The 25,342-nt window shown below is 39.2% G+C and overlaps 1 protein-coding gene across 1 annotated transcript in view; it reads right to left on the minus strand.

Moving 5' to 3' along the window:
• dpy19l3 (dpy-19 like C-mannosyltransferase 3) overlaps nucleotides 1–25,342 on the minus strand; it is a 64,051-nt gene that overhangs the window by 31,183 nt on the left and 7,526 nt on the right. Inside the window, exons 3-7 of the mRNA XM_043707527.1 lie at nucleotides 20,566–20,690; nucleotides 8,818–8,908; nucleotides 7,563–7,684; nucleotides 7,273–7,418; nucleotides 6,783–6,906 (exon numbers count right to left, since the gene is read on the minus strand). Of these exons, the coding sequence (XP_043563462.1) occupies nucleotides 6,783–6,906; nucleotides 7,273–7,418; nucleotides 7,563–7,684; nucleotides 8,818–8,908; nucleotides 20,566–20,690 (608 nt within the window). The remainder of the gene's footprint in view (nucleotides 1–6,782; nucleotides 6,907–7,272; nucleotides 7,419–7,562; nucleotides 7,685–8,817; nucleotides 8,909–20,565; nucleotides 20,691–25,342) is intronic.

The following is a 25,342-nucleotide window of genomic DNA, read 5'->3' on the forward strand; positions in this document are numbered from 1 at the left end:
AAGGCCCTAAATGAGCCTTCCACATCCATCAAAGTTTTACCTGCGCATCCACTAATATCATTTATTGTATCTGTTGCTCCCGATGCGGTCTCCTCTACATTGGGGAGACTGGGCGCCTCTTAGCAGAGCGCTTTAGGGAACATCTCCAGGACACCCGCATCAATCAACCACACCGCCCCGTGGCCCAACATTTCCACTCCCCCTCCCACTCTGCCGAGGGCATGGAGGTCCTGGGCCTCCTTCACCGCCGCTCCCTCACCACCAGACGCCTGTAGGAAGAACGCCTCATCTTCCGCCTTGGAACACTTCAACCCCAGGGCATCAATGTGGACTTCAACAGATTCCTCATTTCCCCTTCCCCCACCTCACCCTAGTTCTAAACTTCCAGCTCAGCACTGTCCCCATGACTTGTCCGGACTTGTCCTACCTGCCTATCTCCTTTTCCACCTATCCACTCCATTCCTCATCCCATTATGTGCCAATACATGCCATTCTAAACTAATCTCATCTGCCTGCACATGGTCCATATACTTCTATTCCCTGCCTGTTCATGTGTCTGTCTAAATGCCTCTTAAACATTGCTATTATGTCTGCTTCTATCACCTCCCCTGACAGCACCTTCCAGGCAGCTACCAAGAACAAAGAACAAAGAGAACCAAGAAAATTACTGCACAGAATCAGGCCCTTTAGCCCTCCAAGCCTGCGATGATCCAGATCCTCCATCTAAACCTGTCGCCTATTCTCTAACGATCTCTATACCTCTGCTCCCTGCCCATTCATGTGTCTTTCTAGATACAGCTTACATAATGTTATTGCACCTGCCTCTACCACCTCTGCTGGCAACATGTTTCAGGCACCTGGGGATTAGTCCACCTTAAAGCCTTTTAGAATACCCAATACTTCCTCCCTCCTTATGCCAACCTGATCAAGAATAAATAAAAACCTTTCCCTAACCTGAACATCCATCATGTCCCTCTCCTTGTTGAATACCAATGCCAAAGTGCCCACTGAGAATCTTACCCATTTTCTCTGACTCCACGCATAACCTTCCTCCTTTGTCCTTGACTGGGCCAACCCTTTCTATAGTTACCCTCAGATATGAATAAAAGGTGTTGGGACTTTCCTTAACCCTGTTTGCTAAAGATATTCATGACCCCTTTTAGCCCTCTTAATTCCTCGTTTCAGATTAGTCCTACTTTCCTGATATTTGTTCAAAGCTGCTTCTGTTTTCAGTCGCCTAGACTTTATGTATACTTCCTTTTTCCTCTTAGCTAGTCTCACAATTTCACCTGTCATCCATGGTTCCCTAATGTTGCCATTTCTATCCCTCATTTTCATGTCTCTCCTGTACTCTAATTAACCTCTCTATAAAAGCCTCCCACACATCAAATGTGGATTTACCTTCAAACAGCTGCTCCCAATCCACATTCCCCAGCTCATGCCAAATTTTGGTATAGTTGGCCTTCCCACAATTTAACACTCTTCCTTTAGGACCACTCTTACCTTTGTCCATGAATATTCTAAAACATACGGAATTGTGATCACTATTCCCAAAGTAATCCCCTACTGAAACTTCAACCACATGGCTGGACTCATTCCCCAACACCAGGTCCTGTACGGCCCCTTCCCAAGTTGGACTATGTGCATTCTGCTCTTTAAAACCCTCCTGGATGCTCCTTACAAATTCTGATCCATCTAGACCTCTAACATTAAGTGAATCCCAGTCAATGTTGGAAAAATTAAAATCTGCTATTACTACCACTCTGTTGCTCCTAATTCTTTCCATAATCTGTTTACATATTTGTATGTCTAGTTCACGCTCACTGTTGGGAGGCCTGTAGTAACAGTCCCAACATTGTTACCGCACCCTTCCTATTTCTGAGCTCTGCCGATATTACCTCACTGCTTGAGTCTTTCATAGTGCCCACCTTCAGCACAGCTGTGATATCCTCTTTGACCAGTAATGCAACTCCTCCACCCCTTTCACCTCCCTTTCCATCCCATCTGTAGCATCTATATCTTGGGATTTCATTATCTAGTTCTTTACAAGTTTTCGTTACCAACTCCTTACTGTCTACTAACCTCCTCATTTGGTTCACATTTCCCTGTCACATTAGCTTAAACCCACCCAACAGTGTTAGCAAAAACACCACACAGGACACTGGTTCCAGTCCAGCCAAGGTGTGGACCGTCCAATTTGTACTAGTCCCATCTCCCCCAGAACCGGTCCCAATATCCCAAAAATCTGAACCCCTCCCTCCTGTACCATCTCTTAAGCCAACATTCATCCTGCCTAATCTTTCATTTCTATTCTGATTAGCACGTGGTACTGGCAGCAATCCTGAGATTACTACCTCTGACATCCTGCTTTTTAACTTGGCTTCTAGCTCCCTAAATTCTGCTTATAGGACCTCATGCCATTTTTTTTTAACCTCGAGCATTGGTGCCTATATGCACCACAACAGCTGCTGTTGGCCCTCTCCCTTTAGAATGTTCTGAGACATCCCTGACCCGCGCACTTGGGAGGCAACATACCATATGGGAGTCTCATTTTTGACCACAGAACCGCCTATCCACTCCACTTGCAATTGAATCCCCTATGACTATAGCCCTCCCACCCTTTTTCCCACCCTCCTGAACAGTACAGCCAGCCATGTTGCCTCGAACCAAGCTACTGCTGCCTTCTCCCGGTAAGCCATCTCCCCCAACAGTATCCAAAATGGTATACCTGTTTTGGAGGGAGATGACTGCAGGGGACACCTGCACTGGCCTCCTGCTCTTTCTCTGCCTTTTGGTCACCCATTCCCTTTCTCCTCAAGCAATCCTAATCTGTGGTGTGACCAATTCACTAAACATGCTATCTATGACTTCCTCAGCATCGCGGATGTTCCAAAGTGAGTTCACTCGCAGCTCCAGACTCATCATGCGATCTAACAAGAGCTGCAGCTGGACACACCTCCTGCACATGAAAGTGTCAGGGAGATTAGCCACGTCCCTGAGCTCCCACATTGATCAAGAGGAGCATACAACTCTTTGTAAACAATAAAAACTTGCTTTGCACATCTCCATTACATTTTCCCCTTCTCACTTTAAACCTATGCCCCCTAGTATTTGACATTTCCACCCTGGGAAAAGACTCCAACTATCCACCCTATCCCTGCCTCTCATAATTTTATAGAAGCCTATCAAACCCCCATCACCCTTTGGCCCTCAGCTCTTGCAAAACCAATCCAAGGTTGTCCAACATCTCCATGTAACTTATACCCTCTAGGCAACCTCCTGGTAAAGTTCTTTTACATAGTCTCCAAAGCTCCTATAACCTTCCTATAATGTGGTGACCAGAACTGCACACAATACTCTAAATGTTTTATGCAGATGCAACATGACTTGCCAAGTTATACTCAATGGCCTCATTGATGAAGTGTGCCGTATACCTTCTTTGACACCTTATCCACACGTTACCACCTTCTGGGAGCATCGGTGAGGACTTGTTGGGCCGAATGGCCTGTTTCCTCACTGTTGGGAACCTAATCTAAGGTTCCTGCCATTTTCTGTATACTTTCTTCTTGCATTTGACCTCCCAAACTGCATCATTTCACTTTTGTCCCAATTAAACTTCCTCTCCCATTTCTCTATCCAACTGATCTATACCCTGCTGTATTCTTTGACAAATTTCCTCACTGTCTACAACTCGAAGGTGTGTGTTGTCTGCAAACTTACTAACCAGACTACCTACATTTTCCTCCCAATCATTGATATAAATTACAAAATAACAGACATCCCAGTACTGATCCTTGTGGAACACCACTGGTCACAGACCTTCAGTCAGAAAAACACTCCTGCATAACTATAGTCAGTCTTCTATGACCAAACCAATTTATTATTCAACTTACCAACTCACCATGGATCCCGTGTGACTTAATCTTCTGAGAAACCGACCCTGACGGACATTGTCAAATGCTTTACTGAAGTCCATGTAGACAACATCCATTGCCCTACCCTCATCAATCATCTTTGTCACTTCCTCAAAAAACTCAATCAAGTTTGTGAGCCAAAATCTCCCCAATGCAAAACTATGCTGACTATCTCTAATAAGTCCATTCTTTCAAGAGTAAAGAGTAAATTGTGTCCCTTACAACCTTCTCTAATAATTTTCGTACCAACAATTAGGCTCACTGACCTAATTTCCTGGATTATGCCCATTGCCCTTCTTAAACAAAGGAACACTGGTTATTCTGCAGTTTTCTGGGACCTCACCTGAGGCCAAAGCCTATACAAAGATCTCTGTAAAGGCCCCAGGAAAACTCCTCCCCTGCTTCCCTCAGTATCCCAAGATCAGGCCGTGAGGACTTAGCTACCTTAAAGTCTTTCAGACACCCAACACCACCTTCTCAATATCGACATGCCCCAGATAACTCAACATACCCCCCCTCATCTTCCCATCATCCATGTCCTTATCTTTCTCCTTGGTAAATACTGATGTAAAGTACTCATTAAGGACCTCACCCACTTCTTCTATCTCCACGCATAAAATTCTCTCTTTGTCCTTGAGCGGAATTACCCTTTCCATGATTGTACTGTTATTTTCTAAATTCCCTACCACTACAACTTATCAAGGTTTTATTTTATTTTCCAATGAGGTTAGGCAAACTAGTCTATTATTTCTCATTTTCTGTCTCACTCCTTTCTTGAATAGTGTTGTTACTTCTGAAGTTTTCAAGTTTGCAGAATGAAGAGAATTATGGAAGATTATGAACAATGCATCAATCTCTGCAGCCACTTCTTTTTAGATTCTAGGATGCAGGTTGTAATGTTTGGGATTTTCACTTGAGCTTTAATTGCAAGTCTTAAGTCAATTCAACAGAAACAAAGAAGATATTTTGCCAAAGTTTTCATCATTTACTCATCAGAATATTTGTAAATAATACCAATGTAAAAAGGAAATGTTATATTATACGAGGAGAGTGCTGATGATTGGTTGGAAAGTAAACTTTGATTGGTCGAGGCATTGCCATGGCGCAAAACTCAAGGTCTGTATTAACAAAAGACTATGTCTGTAATTATAACGACCTTTGATTTTAACATTCAATAATTTAATTTATAAACATAGTTCCAAGAGTGAGAAACTTCAGTTGTAAGGAAAGACTGGAGAGGGTGACACTGTTACTTCCTTAAAAATGAGAACAAAGAGGATTGAAGAAGGCAGACCGGTGGACGTGATCTATATGGACTTCATAAAGGTGTTTGACAGGTTCCTCATGGTGGACTAGTAAACAAGGTTAGACCACACAGAATACAAGCAGAACTAGCCATTTGGATACAGAACTGGCTCGAAGATAGAAGACAGAGGGTGATGGTGGAGGCTTGCTTTTCAGACTGGAGGCCTGCGACCAGTGGTGTGCCACAAGGGTCAGTGTTGGGTCCACTGCTTTTCATCATTTATATAAATGATTTGGATGTGAACATAGGAGGTATAGTTAGTAAGTTTGCAGATGACACCAAAACTGGAGGTATAAAGGACTGCGAAGAAGGTTATCTCAGATTACAACAAGACCTTGATCAGATGGGCCAATAGGCTGAGAAGTGGCAGATAGAGTTTAATTTAGATAAATGTGAGGTGCTGCATTTTGGAAAGGCAAATCAGGGCAGGACTTATACACTTAATGGTAAGATCCTGGGAATGTGGCTAAACAAAGAGACCTTGGGGTGCAGGTTCATAGTTCCCTGAAAGTGGAGTCTCAGGTAGATAGGATAGTGAAGAAGGCATTTGGTATGCTTTTCTTTATTGATCAGAGCATCGAGTACAGGGGTTGGGAGGTCATGCTGCGGCTGTACAGGACATTGGTTAGGCCACTTTTGGAATATTATGTACAATTTTGTTCTCCCACCTATAGGAAGGATGTTGTGAAACTTGAAAGGGTTCAGAAAAGATTTACAAGGGTTAAAGGGTTTGAGCTATAGGGAAAGGCTGAATAGACTTGGGCTAATTTCCCTGAAGCATCAGAGGCTGAGGGGTGACCTTATAGAGGCTTATAAAACATGAGGGGCATGGATAGGGTAAATAGATAAAGTCTTTTCCCTAAGTGGGGGGGGGAGGGGTTCAGAGCTAGAGGGCTTAAGCTTAGGGTGAGAAGGTAAAGATTTAAAAGGAACCTAAGGGGCAACCGTTTCACGCAGTGGGTGGTGCGAGTATGGAATGAGCTGCCAGAGGAAGTAGTGGAGGCTTGTACAATTACAACATTTAAAAGACATCCGGATGTGTATAAGAACAGGAAAGACTTTGAAGGATATGCGCCAAGTGCTGACAAATGGGACTAGATTAATTTAGGATATCAAGTCGGCATGGACAAGTTGGAGCGAAGGGTCTGTTTCCGTGCTGTAAATATCTAACAATCTAAAAAGATGGAAAGGAGATTTCATAGAGGTTTTCAAAATCATGAGCAGGCTAGACAGAATAGATGGGGAGAAGCTGCTCCTGAAACAAAAGGACACAGAAAGAATAGGAGGATATATATTTAAAATGATGTGAGTAGAAGCTTTTTCACACAGGGAGTAGTAGACTATGGAACGCATATGAATTGTCTGTAGGCAAGTTGCATGTGGTACTCAATCAACAGTAGGATGCATTGAACACCAATATTTTCTTAATTAGTCCTACTTATTTTAATCTTGAGTTTTATCATATATTTTGTCTTGGAATACAAGCATCTCAACAATTACAATGCACACTTCCATACTGAGTCACATTCAGTTGCTTTACAACAATAAATGTCGATACGTACCTGTTGAGTAGGTTTGAGTTGTGGTTTAAGGTAATATGTGAGTGCCATTATTTGTAATGCAAAAAATGGAAGTGACCAATTTTCCCTCAGTGGAATGGTGAATTCCACCCTTGTTGTATCCACTCTATAAAAATCAAACAAAAATAATTGTAAATAGGAGCTCAATTTATATGGATCAGTACTTACAGTTTCTATAGCTCAGGGCTTACTAAAGTGGGCTCTGGGATCCCAAGGGACGTCACAAAATGAAACTGTGGGGGTATCAGCTCCCATGAGCCACAGCCGCCTTGAAACTCTGGACAGAAAAGACCTATGAGGGCTAGAAAAATCACCCCCTCTCTTAATTCTCACCAAGGGGTCACAACAATGCTCAAACCTCAAAATGGGGATATATTCACAACGAGTGATCTTGTACTGAGTACATATAATGATGATATTTTTAATAAATATGTTTTATAATGTTTCTACACCAGCAGGTATTGATGCCTACCTGTTTAGAATGTACCATATAGCTGCCAGTGCTCCTGACATCCAGGTTCCACTTAGTAACCAGCTGGTAATATACATTGAAGTTACATAGAGGGCCTGGAGTCCAAATACGGTGTACAGGTAGAAGTAGACTGGTTCCAAATATCTCTGTTAGAAATATGAGAGAAATAATCTTCACAATACTTCAGAACAACAAAAACTAAGACAACAACTTACTAAAGCTTGGAATAAGCTACAGATATTCAAATTCAAATACATTCATTGTATTGCAAAAGCTGATTTGGGTCTTACCTCAATAAATAACATTTTGTACAATATGCTTAGGACAACCTCTTGGTAAATGTTCATCCGCTTCAGCAGATTTATTGTTCTCCTTGATTCAGTTTTGTTGTCATACAAGAGTTCCTTCAATCCTTTACATAACAAATCACAACATTTGTAAAAATGAACAGGAATCTAAGAATAAACATGAAGACATTAGCACGTGATATTCATTTTTAAATATCAAAACATCCTACAAACGTGGTAACTGCTGTAGACACCATAAAGTACTGTAGCCTTTCTTGTTTTTGGTTTTGTCTGAGTAAAGGGATACATTAAAAACTTCTCCCCTTAGAATAACCCACTATAGACTCCAATATTATATTCAGAGTGTTTATAGTTATCATGCTTCAATTCCTGAAAAAAAACAAGAATTTTTTAAAATATTAACTGCAAATTTGGGGTTTTAAGAGATTAAAACAAATGTTCAAAGCTTAATTTCTTTACAATTTGCATCAGTATTAGATTCTACCGAATCGTTCAGGTTTCAGAATTAAACCAACAAAACTGTTCGAGCAATCAGACTTACAGAGTAGGTGAGTTGTCTCATAACCAATAACCAACCTTCTTTCCTGAAGAAGGGCATGTGCCCGAAACGTCGAATCTTCTGTTCCCTAGATGCTGCCTGACCTGCTGTGCTGTTCCAGCAATAAAGTTTCAGCTCATAACCAATACAGGAAAGGTTAGTATTGCAAGTGTTGAAAATATAAATTATTGATATTATATTGTCTCTTATACAAAAGTATACTGTAAAAATTAACAGTTTGTGCAATATCCAGTGCTCCTGACATCCAGGTACTCCTTAGTAGCCAGCTGGTAATATACATTGAAATGACATAGAGGAGCTAGAGTCCAAATACGGCGTACAAGTAAAAGTAGACTGGTTATTGCACAAACTGTTAATTTTTACAGTATACTTTTGTATAAGAGACAATATAATATCAATAAGAATGCAAAGCTATTATATGAAAAAAAATTTCTTCTTGAATGGTGTTTCCAATTAAACCAGAGGAAAAAAGCATCAGTTTGGTTAGATATCTTATAAACTGACAGTAATAAAATGTCCCAGTGGAGTGCACATCAAAAATTGAATTTATGGTGCATGAAGCGCCTCTGTAATATTTCTTATACATGCCGTTCATAGTTGCATACTTACCCCAACTTTGATAGTATTAAAGTATAATTTACAGTAGTGTCAACACAAACCTTAGAAGTATATAATCACCTTGGGTTATGGTTGGGGCCTGCAGCATCTGCTTGTAATATGAATAGTATAGGCCACACTCTGTCCTGAAGGAGATTTCCTGTTCAACCACCTGCATGTAAAACAGATTGCAATTGTGTTCATTAAGTGAATTAATATTTACTTACAGAACTAAATTGTAAGGTACACTTAAAAGTTATCTTCAAAAACATATTAAAAACTAGGAAGTTTTTAATCTTAGTGGAAACAGGATGCCGACTACTTCATACATTTCAAATAAAGGAACTGCAGATGCTGGTAATTGAAAACAAAAACAGAAACTTCTGGAGAAACTCAGCAGGTCTTGCAGAGAAAAATCTGTGCAGAGAAAATCAGAGTCGAGCTTTGAATTGAGTGACCCTTCTTCACAAGGGTTTCCTCCGGATTTTCCGGTTTCGTCCCACAATCCAAAAATGTGCAGGTTAGGTGAATTGACCATGCTAAATTGTCCGTTGTGTTAGGTGAAGGGGTAAATGTAGGAGTATGGGTCTGGGTGGTATACGCTTCGGCGGGTCGGTGTGGACTTGTTGGGCCGAAGGGCCTGTTTCCACACTGTAACTAATCAAATCTAATCTAAAAAAAAACTTCAGTTGACTTGCTCCAACACTTTATCTTTTTAATTCATACAAATAACTGGGTTGAAAAATTTGCTTTATGGAACAGACTATTTGCTGTATAAAATATTTTAAAAATATTTAGTAATTTTCCAAACAATTAATATTATTTGTAAGTAGCAGGTTAATGAATACAAATAATCCATCCATCTATAATACCAGCTGACACACAAAAACAGTATGTTTCTAAATTCCAAACTTAAAATCTTCTGTTAGATTAGATTAGATTCCCTACAGAATTGACACAGGCCCTTCAGCCCAACAAGTCCACACCAACCCTCCAAAGAGTAACCCACCCATACCCATATCCATATTTACACCTAACTAAAGCATCTAACACTACGAGCAATTTATGAACCAATTCACCTGACCTGCACATCTTTGGATTGTGGGAGGAAACCGGAGCACCCAAGGAAATCCACACAGACATGGGGAGAGTGTGCAAACACCACACAATCGCCCAAGGCGGGAATCAAACCCGGGTCCCTGGCGCTGTGAGGCAGCAGTGCTAACCACTGAGCCACTGTGCCACCCTTTTTTGCCAATAGTAAGGATGGTCAACATTTTGTGAACATTGCCAATACAAAGAGTTCGTCAGTCTATCCCTTCACTTCCATTACCACTTGATCCAGGATAAAACCTCTGTATTCAAAAACAGAGAGATCTCCTGTAATGCTAAGTTGGCCTGAACCTTCCACATCCAGAGTGAGAAAACAGTGCTATTTTTTCCTATGAATCTCCATTGCTGCCTGCAAGTGCTGGGATTTTGTCAATGATTGATGAGTCCAAGCTGCCCTCCACACTTTCTTGCATCATATGCCAAAATTGACACAAGTCTCTGCTGAGTTCTGTAAGCAAAACGTTCAGAAGCTTCCAAACAAAAACACTGGCAGCCTTTTCAACTTTGAAATATATAGCTGATCTGATGACTGGTGATGAAAAGGCAGAACTAAACTTTAAATTACGAAAATGCAACCCATTAATACTGGATCTCGAGATGACTACTGCAAATTTAAGAAGAACTTCCTTGTCTCCCAAAACGTTTGCAAAAAATACTACAAAAGTACTTAGGGATCACATAATCATCATCTGTAAGACACAAAATCCTCCAAAGCCAAAAATATTTTGAGTGGAAGATAGCCTATTTAGAACAAACACGAGAGACAGAATTAGACAGTAGAGCTAAAGCTCCAACTGAGTCATGGGAAGTTAAATAATTTGTCACACTTTGACAGAAGATATTCCCATGCACTGAAGTGAGTATCAGGATTGTTAACAAGTCCAGATGGGTTAGTGGTAGCATTCTAACCCCCAGGTCAGAAGGTTGTAGATTCTGGTTCCACTTCAAAGACTTGACTGTATAATATAGGCTGACACTTCAGTCCTACACTGATGCAGATTCAGTCCCAACTGACAATAGCAGGCAAGTTCAAAAATGTGGGATGCTTTCTGCCTGCATTGTTCACTATCGGAAGCAGAGCCGTAAATGGAAAGTAAATGGCAATCTCAGTTATGCCTCCCATAAATCAGTGAGTTTGCAAAATGTTCTACTTCAATGTAGAACTTCTAATCACCCGCCAGAAAGCCAAAGGAAATCTGATGAGTTTTAAAGACTTTTGGATAAATATGTGAATAGGAAAGGTTTGGAGGGATATGAGCAAGGAGCAGGCAAGTGGGACTAGTTTAGTTTGGGATTATGATTGGCATGCACTGATTGGACCGAAGGGTCTGTTTCCGTGCTTTATTACTCTAACTCCCTTGCCATCCTGCCCTAAACCATCTCAAATATCAATACAGCATGCCCAATTACTGGATTCTTAAATGAATACTAAACTAATCATGTAGGTTTCATCTGGGTGACAATCACACAGTTAACAAAAACAATAAGAGACAAAAGGTCGGTCCATTTGTCAATGAAGCTTTTCATCATGGATTTATAAATTAAAGGCTACTGAGTTGCTAAGAATCTGGATTTTCTGTTTTGGAACTGTTAATGTAAAGTTTTACTTCTTTGATGTCGATTCTACAGCCATAGCTGCTGACTATTTCCACAATTTTCTATTTCTTCTCCATGTTTCTTTTTTGATAGTAATCTTAAATGTACAATATGCAGGGCATATTTAAGTGTAGTTGAATTTTGATGTTACTGAAAAACTGAAGATTGCAGATTACACTTGGATAGCATTGAAAACATGAATGTCCAAGGACATAAATGTGCTTCCTCAAGCAGTAACATAACAACAGCAAGGACAATAAATTTAAGGGATTACTTTCTCAATATAGCCAATATTTTGAGTGGGCAAACACAGAAATCAATTTGAGTACTTTCTCAATGGTTAATAAAATGGTCCAAGATGAAGCACACAAATATCTTATTCCTGATAGCGTTTTTTTGAGAAAGATAATCATGAACAAAGAACTTAATTCTGATTTAAAAATTAAACAAAATAACCAACATCATATACAATATTTTAAGACTACTGCCAGTTTCTACATATTTACAGCTGGCCAAATAAGTACTCTCATTTCTACAGTGAGTTGAAAATATTCCAATTTATTAGCATGTTAACTGAAGGCACAACTGCTGCCTTTGGAAACCACTTTCTTTCAAATATATCAGCAAAGAACTCACCTGTATATTTGAAAACCATAGGAAATTCTCATGTAGTGACTGAACATACCAGGAGTGAAAGCATCCTAGAATTACTCCCACTGAGAGACCCAGCAATGGGATAATCTCTATTGTCCGCAGAAATGACCAGATTCTAGTTGCTGCCAGTTCCCAAGATGAGGTGTTATTGTTTTCATGAGTGGCAGCATGAACAATAGTTAGTTTATCATTTCTTTCCAAACTATACTGGGATAGAACAGCAGAAGTTTCAAATTGACGTTTCCTCTTCTTCAAAGTCATGATGAGATGCCATTGAATGTAACAAAATCTCAATAGTCTTTCGCTCTCTGCCTCAAGGCCATAACAGCTGTTACACTGCTCTGTTCAATGTAGCACCTATCTTCATTAAAAATCCAATGCACAATCAGGCAATATGAGTCGTGCTGTGATTTGCTGAAGAGTCATAAATTGTAATCTTTCAGTCTAGAATATTACTTCACTTCATTTAGAGATTGCCAATATCCTCTTAAACTTCTACAAACAGCCAAAGTAGAAAATGTAAATAATGCAGAGACCACAATACCATGCAGCACACAGGATAATGGTCTATACTGCAGCTTATTGAGTTTGACAACAGGAATGCTAAACAATCGAAAGTGCTGTAGATTTGTAATAATAATTAAACCTATCCAAAATAAACAGGAGTAGAATTATCAAAAGTACACCTTTCAAAATGCACAGCATTTAGAGTCAGTATCATGAAACATCACAGAAAGGAGGCCATTCAGACCATCAAAATCTGCACTACCTCTTCCAAAGAACAATCCAGTTAGCCCCAATCCTACTCTCTCCCACACTCCTTCAATTATTTTCATCTGCCAAAAATTTTACCTGTAGACAGTCCTTACTCCAATGGTTTACAAACTCGATTGTGGTCTTGCCCTATTCCATTGATGTAAGCCTCTTCAGTCTTACAACTCCTCGGAATAACTTTGCTTCTCCAATGCTGATCTCTTGCACATTCTCAATCTGTTTTTTCTCCACTTACCACGGGCCACCGTGTCATTAGCTTCTCCGACCCTAACTCTAGAATCCTCTCCTAAAGCCTATTAATCTTCCTCTTCCCTCTTTAAAGGCACAGTCAAACCCACCTTTTAGACTGCATTTTTAGTCACATCACTCCTTTGAACTGCCTCTGACATTTTACTATTTTAAAATGACTTCTTGTAGTTCCATGAAACACTCGCTTCAATTGTTTCACTGCATGAAATGCATACAAACTCAATCTAAAGTAACTATGCTGCTGTGCTGAAATTCCATTACAGGCAAACTCTACTCACTCAGCTTCCTTCATACTCTGTTAGTCTCTCCCAAATCATACTTCTTTAGCAGCCAAAAATCACACTTGCAAGCATTAGCTTATTCTAGTTCTAATACTTTGGATTGGATACAGCTGTTACATAATTTAAATAATTAACTCCAAGCTGTTACACAAACATATTAGCAGAAGCTGGTGGATCTAATCTGGCTACATCCTGGAGAAAAATGTCAAAGCACAGTAGCGTAGAATAAGGTGTAAGGTCAAACCAATTTCTGTTTGGAATGATCACCTGCCATTGGCTAAGCAAAAGCAGCTCAGGCATGAGCACAATACTGTCATTCAAAGATCCAGACATAGTAGTGTTCAGTGTCTGTAGGAAAGGAAAACAGCAAAATTACTTCAACCCAGCTTCTATAAATGCAATCCCATGTACTCCAAGACAAATAGCAAGTACCAAGAGACAACAAGTCGTAACATCACACCCACTTCTCAAATGCCTTTTACGCAGATATTTTTGAATATGCACTTGCTTCTTAGTTACAGGAGGTTGAAATTCTCATCCAGGATGTAGCCAGATTGGGCCCACCATGGATAATAATGTGTTTATGCAGAGGCTTAGGGGCAACAGAGGTATGTAATTAAATTAAGCAACAGCTGTACCCAACCAAAAATGCACCAAGCTGCAATGTATGCACCATGACAGAAAGAAAGTTTTCCAACAGCTGCTTTTCTTCCAACTTTTCCATATAATTTTCCAAGCGATTCCAAATGCCATTCCAAAAACACTTCTGAAAAGCTATTCTCAAGAGTCTTCGACAGAACTACTGAAAAAAATATCTTTTTAAGTTGAAATATTTATTCAAAAACCAAATTGGCATAAATAAATAAAATGTAACATTTGAAGATATTTCCTATTCAGTTGTCTATTCATTTAAAAATGATCATGAATACTCATCTTACAAATTTTATTAAGTTTTTTAAGCTGTATGCTCGATACACATGTACTATATGCTGTGTACACATGTACTATATAATGCTTCAGGGATATGCTCAAGGCCTCACTGGTGAACTGCAGCATTCCCACTGACACCTGGGAATCATGGAGCCAAAACTGTCCAACGTGGAGAAGGAGCATCCGGGAAGACATTGAGCACCTGGAGACCTGCTGTCGGGAAAAAGTGGAAGTCAGGCATAAACAGCGGCTGTCACACCAATGCCCCACCAACCTTTCCCCATGACCATATTTTCCCCAAGTCTTACAGAGTCTGCAGAAGCTGCATCAGACTCACCTACAGGCTCACTCTGAGTGTGAGACAGAGTCATCCTTGTCTGCAAAGGACTACCAATGAATGAAATGAAAATATACTGTGAAAAAAGAAAGGAAGACATTGCCTATATAAAGTCAAACAGCTTACGTCAACATGGGAAGGAGACACAGTATTAAAGAGTATGAGGAGGAGTTAAATCAGACTGGATAGAGATGAGGGATAGTAGGGGAAAGAAGTCACTTGTGTAAGTGATCTATGACTTAACAATAATTACAATGTGGGACAAGGGATCTTAGAAGAAATATTGGATGCTTTCAATAAAGTGATAGCAATATCAATGAGTGACTTTAATCTACATGTAAACTCGAAAGAACAGATTAATATTAGTAGCCTGGATGAGGAGTTCATAGGATGTTTTCTAGATAATTTATTTGGCAGCACATTAGATAATATGTTATATTAGACTTGGCATTATTGTGACAAGATTAACAAATGAGCCCACAGTAAAAGCACCCCTCAGTAGCAGCAAACACAATAGGATTGAATTTTACATCCAGCTTAAAAGGTAGAATATTGGATCCAAGAATCATATTTTAAATGTAAACAAGGGCAGTCATATGAACATAAAACCTGAACTAGCTGAGGACAATTGGCATACCAAGCTCGGAGATCGATCAAAAGTGAGACATTTAAAGTCACATTTCTAAATACTCAGAATAAGTATATTCCTATGATAAAGAAGTATTCTAAAGGGGTGATTCAACTAAATAAGTTAGGGAAAGAAATTATGGAAAGCTGAGTAGTAGGTCAGATGACTGGTCAGAATATAACAAATGGAAGAGAATGCCTAAAAGGCAGGAAGAAATTATAGTCTCAGACGGAAGCTAAGTAGGAATATAAAAAATGGATATCAAGAGTTTCTAAATAAAAGGAAAAGAATAAGAAAACTGAGTGTTGAGTCTCAACAGTGTAAGAAAGCAGAATTAAAAGTGGAAGCTATAACAGTTAAAAGCAGGTCAATGTGTGGAGGTTTGCACCACTACTGTGCATACAAAGGATGCCACTTAATCCTGGAATCTCTACTCTGGATGACTGAAGGATGCACTGAGACTATGTGATGGATTATGAGAATCTGTGAGAACCATAGCATTGTACTGAAAGAATTGAACATTCTGCAGACGGAATGGTATCTTCAGCATCCTACAGCACAATAGCACTGGCCAAGGTAACACAGGCAGGACTTCTTTGTCAACCTTGTTCAATGGAATGGAACTGCATGAAGTCATCTTTCACTGAATGTAAATGTTCTGATGCTGATGAGGCCAGCATCCCTCGTGTAATTCCAACTGTAAGTCCAGCTTAACACATTAATATACTGTTCATATTCATTAATAAAAGTTAAGATTATAAACAAATGGAAGTCTTCGTAGCATCTGATGAGCCCTTATTCAATTATGGTGAAGTTTTATACAATATGGGTGGTATTGAAAGGATAATTAACACTCAGACAGAGTTAAAACATTGTCAACTGCTAAGGATGGCTAGCCTCTATACCTCCTTTCTTGTAGTTGCAACTAAAAAGGCATTTATTCAAACAGATAATGGCAAATGTACATATATTCTCAAATGTGAGAAAATATTTACAATGATGTGACATCCATATCATAAATATGTTCTTATAATGTTTTTGTTTTCCTTTCACTCCTACTAGGTATAGTTGCAATCTCAGTATCTGCAGCTAGAATGAAGGGAACATGGTGTGCAGGTCTGTGTGTATATCTGGAACATACAGAGTGTGCTAGACCTGAGTGTCCATGGAGCTGCCAACATATCCATAGAGGCAACTAGACACTTGCATGCCAGAAACAGAACAATACAGATTACCTAGGTGGACTCCTTCAATCTTCACATCGTTTTCCCGAAGTGCCTCCAACAAACCTGCCTGCTGTTTCAGTTTGTGGTTTTTAATAAAGTTCTTGATGGTAGTGATTTTTGAGAAGATTTGTAGCTCAGGTTGATGATAATTATGTAAGTTAGCTTGCTGAGCTGGAAGATTTGTTTTCAGACATTTGTCACCATCATTAGAGTCTCTGGTGAAGCGCTGATGGTATGTCCCGCCTCTTTATTTATAGGTCTTGGTTTCTTAAGGTGGGTGATGTCATTTATGGTTCTTTTCTCCCCCCAAAGGAAGGTAGATTGGATCTAAGTCGATGTGTTTATTGATAGAGTTCTTAATGTCTTTTGCCTGGAGTAATGCAGGTACATGATCTTAGCTGTCCTCAGAGTACTAGTGACCTGAAGTGTTTTTTCCTCAACTAGCAGCGGAGATGTGGCCATCACATGTCCACCAGAATGTGCCCAACTCTACTCTAGCTAACGGACCCACCAAGGTGTCAGTACCCGAGGAGACAGCCTTACTGGTGCTTTTTCTGAGGGATCTATGGCTTATTCCTCAGACAGCAAAGGAGGAAGTGGTATCCTGAAGGGCTAGCCTCTTGATTGTGGTGACTCTGCCAATGTCACTGGTGCCTGTAGGAGACGAGAGAATGAATTTTGAAATAGGCGTAGAAGACTGAATGTATTCTTAACATGCTCACAGTGGTGATAATGGAACTGCAACACAGCACTTGACAATGAATCTTATCTGGATGATAGGACATGAAGATTCTCGGTATCACCACATGAGCAGAGTCAAGGTCATTTCCAGCTGGGCAAGGAATTGCTCTTCATTTCTCTTCAAATGAGACAAAGAGATAGAATAAGTGAGATGAAGGTGGGTGGCAGAACTGCTGATGCTAGAGCAGGCGAGGGCTAGGTGCTGAGGTGTTGTATGTCAGTGGGTATGCAGTTCAGAAAGCTTGCAAGATTAGTGGTCTGGGGTGCAAGGGTTAAAGAGAATGAGTAAAGAAAGATGCTAGAAGCAACAATGACAATGGTAGGCCATAAACCTTGGTGTGAGTGAGTGGGGCTGAGGTATAAAAATACCACTGTAACCAACGGCTCTGCCACACCACTGTGATGTCATCACTGCCAGTTGTGCAGTCATCTGGCAGCCACCTTTGCTGCACTTCTCAGCACTGGCATGAGATATCCCGATTTGTATTTCACTCATACCCTCAAACCATTCTGAGTAAATTCTTTATGTGAACTGGCTATATCGGGGCAGTTGTCAACTGCAGATTGGTGACCAGCTAAAATACTACACAGAATTTCAGTAAATTATCTGTATTTGATTTTTCTGATTTTAACACTAAAACTGATTTTAAGTTGCTGAGAATAGAACTTGGGGAAAATAAAATGAGCAGCTATATTGCCATAAAAAAGTGCAGAACAATGGAAAACTTTTAATAGTGTTCAAAGTTTAAGAATATGGTTCTCAATGAAAAAAGTTAAATGCTAAACACTAGCAAGATTTCATGGATGAATAATGACATAACTGATCATGAAAGAGTTGGAAAGAGATATATATTGAGCAGAGGCAGCAGAGAGGTGAAATATGAGAAGATCAGGAGAGTATTAAAGAAAACAAATTAGGATGGCAAAGATTAAAGCATTAAGGAAGACAAAACAAAATACCAGTGATAAAACATAAGCACATCTAAAAAGGAAGAATGGGATTAGGACCATCAAGTATAGCCTCAGAGGTAACCCCAAAGAGACAGGAAATATTAAATAATTATTTTGCTTCACCATTTAAGCTGGCCAATTAAGTAAATACATTTTAGATACGAGCGAATATATTGAAAAGAAGATCACTCTCAGGTCCAGACAGATTGCATTGCATATTTTAAAAGAATCTAGGGAAGACCTAACAGAAGAATTACTGCACAATGGACAACTTGTTCGAAAAATGTGAACTGCCACAGGTCTGGAGGATAGCTAATGTAATTTAAAGGGAGAACAGAACTATAGACCTGTGTATGATTAATGGCAAAGAAAAAAAAATTGACAATCAAGGTGAGCAAATTGTCGATGCAACTTGAAAAATTTGATTTTTACCTCTCTGAATCCTGTCACCTAATACCATTAATACTTGATCTAGCATTCTGATTTGTAACATCAGGTTTCCTTAAGGGAATGCAATAGTGGTCTGACTGGGTAAACTGCAGATCCAACGACTGCTGAAAATAATAGTGTTAACATGCGCCATGCTAGGTTTTATCTGCCTTTTTTAGGTTAAATCAATAGGAGAGAGTGTTGTCATCACCTAGTCTAAAACAAGTAGTCTTTCTCTAGCCTTTAACTTTGTGCTTATGGTCATTACCTAGCTAGATCTATCCATGTACCAGTGAAGAACAAGCACTATCCAGCACAATACGCTTAAAGGAGCCATGACTCACATATTCAACACAGAACTAAAGCTGCTAGTGCTTTGAGACTCTTGTGTTGTGTTATTTCAAGGTCTTTGTCAATTAATCAGGCAATTAATCACATAATTTAACTTTGTGCCATAAATGAAGCATGTATTAACTGTTCATTGGGTACTCGTGGGATTCATTTGCCTACTATTGTTCTCATCTTGTCTTCTGCTTTAGCAGCCAAATTTGCTAAGGTTCATTTTCCTCATTTTTAAAAAAAAAATCATTCCATTGCATTGATGCCTGCATCCAGTACCTGGCCATTATCAAATTTTCTACTCGTTGTGCCATCCCGTTTGTTTCAAAAAAATTGTAAGGAAGGATTACTTCGACAGGAACCTTTTCAAGGCAGTAGATATCTGGTCCAACAAGGTTTTCCTGTCAGAGAATGAAACACCAGTTTGATTCAGGTGCTTGTTCATGGGATACCTTAGCAGAATCCAGCAACTTTAACAGTAGTACTAATCCAGGACTCTCCAAGTGGGACTTCATCAATATTTTATAGAACATGTTTAAGTCCATAATATGTTCCTCCTTGGAATGACCATCTGCCTTCCCCAAGTTCTTCAAAGGCTATCATGTCTTATAGGCATTTATCAGGTCATCTTCCTTACACATTTCATCCAAAACCTCAGAAAAGACAGCAACCTATATCATGACCAATTGGTGATCATCCAGCTCAAAAAATACTTTACTTTTGATAACAAGTGATTTTGTCAAGGCAGTATCTTGTTTCCTTCTTGGTAGGGACTTAGTCCACCCCCAGCGAGTCACTTATTTCTTGTATTGGTTGTGTGGTTCAAACTGAGAACATTGAAAGGTAATCACATCCTGATTACTTACATTTGTATTCTGACAATTTTAGTAATGGCATCAGGAATGAAGTTTCTGCCTGATTTCTTTTCTTAACTTCTAATCTTCATCTTTAGACTTGCATGTTCTATTCCAGAAAGCCAGTTAGTAAAGTGTGGAACTATGGCTAATCTTTTATACATATCTACATAAAAAATTATATCCCTGAGCCAACAACTACAATTTTGGTCTATATCACTCAAATTAATTCCCATTTCTTGCCAATCACCCATTTACAATTAAACACAATTAACACAGTCAGAGAAGAGTGTTTCAATTGACTGTGATTTAGCTGTTTAGGAGTAAAAGGAAAAGGATTAAAACAAGGAGACTTGTAAAAATAATTTTTGAAAAACAAAACATAGAAAATTTAAAAAATGGCTGCCTATATGTTTTATTCCCCTATGTAGAATCATCTAGTTAGCCCACATCAATATTGAGACTGGACTGGTCCACGTTTGGCATGTTATTAGAGATCAATCTGCAATGTTTTAAGCTCAATATAATATTTCACTTACAAGTATACACATTATTAACGGACGAGATTTCCAGTGGAAAATATTCAATGCAAAAAATTAAACCAAATTATAATCTAGGAGAAGAAAATTCAAAATCAAAACAACTGCCTTTTTACAAAAAGGAATGACCATCCTCAATGCCATTTTACTCATTCAACTTTAGTGTTATTAACGGATTTCAGCCTTACCTGGATTGAAGAAAACCACAGATCATTCTCGTGCAAAGTTGCAAGATAAACTGAGGTTAGAAGTCCTAAGAAAATTGCCAGAAATCCACCAAGCAGGAAAGTTATATTCTTCAATACCAGTGGACCTATGGAATTACACAATTGTTTATAAAAATAACCAATAATTCTTAAGAAACCCACTTGTTTGAACACTTATTTCAGTGTTTTTATTGCATTGTTTCAAGAATAGATAGGACTTGAAACCTTAAAACGAAACCCATCGCAGTTGGAATGGGATGTTACATTAATTGTAATTGAAATTGAAGGCCAAAAGCTCATAACTATATCAATTATTTTCCAAATGTCTAGCTATGCAAAGTATAACACAAATAAGAATAGGCAATTTCAGATCATATTTAAATGTTGTATGTAACTTAGTAAAATTGTTGGGGAGAAGCAAGTGATAATAGCATCCTCAGGTGTCTTTGGCATTTATATTGTAATGCTACTTTTATGTGAAAAAGTTCCCAATTTGCCCTGTAGCCAGAAATGAATTCCAGCAGTAACAATGAAAAAGAATACATACACATCTGTAAACAGTTGACTGCAGTTTTGTTCTAATAATAGAGCTTTTGAAAAAGATTGACACAGTTCAGAAAACAAATAGTGTTATGTTGGCCTGTATGAACAGCTGAAAGTGTTGTATATCAATGATGTGAAGAAACAGCAGATTTGCTAGTAGCAGCTTTAGTGACAGAACTTCATCAAGTTGGATCAATTAGCACAGTCAAAGCTAGGCAGCAGCACACAATTTAAATGTGGTATTTGAGGAAACAATAAGAGAGAGAAAGGAGTGGCGCTTGGTAATTATATAGGCAATAAAGTCACAGAAAGCTAACTGGTACATGGAGAATCAGTATTTGGAATATTATGAAAACCAAACCTTGTACTGCACTGGCAACAGTCCAGTACATAGACAAATTAATCGTAGTCAAAATATGTCATGGATTAGACACAAAGTGGCAATAGGCTTGGCAAGGAGCTCAACTTTGTGGATAAATTGAGAGATAAAGTACACAAAGTAAATTGTCTCAAAGTGTATAATCCTTTACACATGAAAGGTCAGTGAATGAAGTTACCAATGTACAGATACACATACACTTACATAGAATTTATAGCACAGAATCCGGGCATTCAACTCAACAAGACCATGCCAGCTTTTACGTTCCATAACTGATGTCATCGAATCATATCAGCACATTTTTTTCATTCTTTTATCCCTCACCTATGTATTTAGTTCTAAGATGCATGGATGTAAGTTACCTCAACTACTCCAATACAACTGATGCCTTTCCAGCATTATCTAGGATCCAATGACAAAAGCTATTATAAACAATACTATAACCATATAAACAATGGTGATAATTACTCACCTATTTAATTTCACAGAAAAGCTATCAAACATAATTACTTTTATTCCAATTTGAGAATTCTACAGATTCTGTCTGACAGACCTCTTAAAAACCTTTACTGTCTTGATTAACTATCAGGCTTATATTTTCTTACTGAAATATGCATCAGCCTTTCTAATTGTTTTCTCTTCCTAAACAGTAAGTTGGTCTCTAACCAAAGATCATTAAATTCTCCCCCACCACAGATTTCAAACAATGTACCTGTAATTACTTAGGTTACTTTGTCTCCCTTTTATAAACAATATTATACTAATCCATCTCACGCTCTGAAACAGACATTCACTCTTAATAGAGTCCTGAATGTTTTCCTTTTAGTTATCACTCATCACATTTTAAGCATGAATGAAGAATCACCTTCTCACAGCCTTCTCAGTTAAATACACCTGACAACTTTTGCTTTGTGTGATGTTACAAATCACTCATGATGTCCGTCTGAATTGCTTTGACAATATCACTTATACGTGCATGTTGTAATCTGCAGCTATGAATAGTCATGAGAACCTCCAACTTGCCTCGCATCACTTGGCTGACCAGGAATATCTCCCTTTCTTACCATCTGCCAAAGGGAAGTCTTCGAAGAATTTTCAGTTTAATTAGGCTGAAGAAACTAAATGCAAGGTAAACAAATTTGCTGATGAAATAAAGGTAGTTGGGAAGAGGACAGGTAGAATCTGAAAAGGGAAAACTTAAATTCCAGAACTGTTATGGTGCAGGAGGCCATTTGACCAATTATGTCTACAACGGTTTTAATAGCTCATGCCAATCCTCTGCCTTTTCCTTAAGATTAAGTGAAAATATATTGACAAATACATAGAATGGGTGTAAATGTAAACTTGCCCACTTTGGAAGAATACAAAAGCAGCATGTTATTGAAATGGAGAAAGACCTCAGAACTAGTTAGTAAGATTAGATCACATGGGATGCAGACAGAGCTAGCCAATCGTGTACAAAATTGGCTTGACGGCAGGAGACAAAGGATGATGGTAGAGAATTGTTGCTTAGACTGGAGGCCTGTAACCAGTGGTGTGTAGCAAGGACAGGCGCTGGGTCCACTGTTGTTTGTCATTTATCTAAACGATTTGGATGAGAATATAGGAGGCATGGTTAATAAGCTTTTGGATGACACCAAAATTGGTTGTACAGTGAACAGCGCAGAAGGCTATCTAAGAGTACAATGGGATCTTGATCAACTTGGCCAATGAGCCAAGGAATGGCAGATGGACTTTAATATAGATAAATGCAAGGTGTTGCATTTTGGCAAGCCAACCAGAGCAGAACTTATGCAATTAATGGTAGGGCCCTAGGGAGTGTTGTTGAACAGAGACACCTAGGGATGCAGGTACATAGCTTCTTGAAAGTGGCATTACGTAGACAAGACAGTGAAGGCATTTGGCATACTTACCTTCATCGGTCAGAGCATTGAGTACAGGAGTTGGGATGTCATGTCATGGTTGTATACGACATTGGTAAGGCCACATTTGGAATACAGCACACAATTCTGGTCACCCTGCTACAGGAAGGATGTAATCAAATTGGAAAGGGTGCAGAAAAGATTAACAAGGACTTTACTCAGACTGGAAGGTTTAAGTTATGAGGAAAAGCTGGATATGCTGGGACCTTTTTCTCTGAAGCCTAGGAGGCTAAGGAGTGACCTTATAGATGTTTATAAAATCAGGAGGAGCATAAATAACTGCCCAGGATAGGGGAGTTCAAAACCAAAGGGTAAAGGTTTATAGTGAGAGGGGAAAGATTTAAAAAGGACCTGAGGGGCAACTTTTTCACACAGAGGGCAGTCGGATATGAAATGAACCACCAGATGTAGTGGTAGAGGTGAGTACAACACTTAAAAGTCAGGAACACGGATAGGAAAGGTTTAGAGGAACTTGGGCCAAACACAGGCAAATGGGAATAGTTCAGTTTAGAAAAACTAGTCAACATGGATGAGTTGTGCCAAAGGATGTGTTTCCATGCTATATCACTTTATAAAGATCCTAAAGGGAACTGACAGGATAGATAATGAAATGAAGTTTCCACTTGTGGGAGAGATTAGAACTAGGGGACACATTTTAAGAATGACGAGGACACATTTTAAGAATGCCAGATTTCCCATTTTAAAAAGGTAGAAATAAGGAGAATTCGTTTTTCTCAGATGGTCATGATTCTGTGGAATTCTCTTCCCCAAAGCATTTTGAGTATTCTTAAGGCAGAGGTCAACAGTATTGATTTATAAGGGAGTCAATTGATTTCAAGCGAGATGTAATATGGAATTAATGCAACAATCAGATCAGCCATGACCTCATTGATCGGTGGAGCTGGCTAGAGGGACTAGTTGGCCTACTCCTGTCTCTAATTCATATGACTATCAGTTTGTGGTAGGAATGAAGCTTGCTTGGCCATCAAATGATGTAGTGCAACTTACTAAGCTTCTGACCTAGAAGTAGGAATGCTACCCACTGCACCACAAAACTTGCAGAATTTCTGTTTATCCTTTATGCAGAGTTCTCACCCAAGATGCATCGTTTTGTTTTCCTAATGCATCTGTAGAATATTTTATTCATTTCAAAAATTTGAAATTCTAATACTCCTTTCCTGCTTTCCTTCTTCCTTTCTTACCCTTCTTCCTTATTTTTTCACAGTTGTTATTTCACATACCTGTTAAATGCACAGGCTCTTTCAATTCCAAATAAAATAAAAGCTAGAAACACTCAGGGGATCTGAAAGCCTCTGAGAGAGTAACATGGATTTTAGCAAGGCCTTTGTAAGGTCTTACATGGGAAACTGAAAGTCATTAGAAGCTCATAGGATATAGGGTAAGTTGGCAAGTTGGATCCAAAATTGGCTTAGTGACAGGACAGAGTTGGTGGTGGCAGAAGGTTGTTTGGGTGACTGGATCTCCGTATGCAACGGCATACAAGGATCAGCACTGGGTCCTTGATTATTTGTGATATTCATAAATTAAGTGCGTGAGTGCATGGGGGGGGGGGGGGGGTAGCGTTTGCAGATAGTACACAGATTGGCTGAGTAGTGGATAGTGAGGATGAAGGTGTTAGGTTACAGGAGGATATATACGAATTGGTTAGATGGGCAGTTCAGCGGCAAATGGAATTGAACCCTGATAAATGTGAGTACATGTACTATGGACGAAGGAATAAGACAAGGGAGTACTCAATGAATGGCAAGACATTAGGAAGCTCAGAGGCATCTTGCAATGATTGTCCAAGATCCCTGAAAGTGGCAGGACTGGTTCATAGTGTAGTTAAGGGATACAGGATGCTTGCTGTTATCAGGTCTGAAGGTGGATAAATAACCTGGACCAGATGGACTAC

The sequence above is a fragment of the Chiloscyllium plagiosum genome, chromosome 17, assembly GCF_004010195.1.
Source record: "Chiloscyllium plagiosum isolate BGI_BamShark_2017 chromosome 17, ASM401019v2, whole genome shotgun sequence".
Lineage (NCBI taxonomy): Eukaryota > Metazoa > Chordata > Chondrichthyes > Orectolobiformes > Hemiscylliidae > Chiloscyllium > Chiloscyllium plagiosum.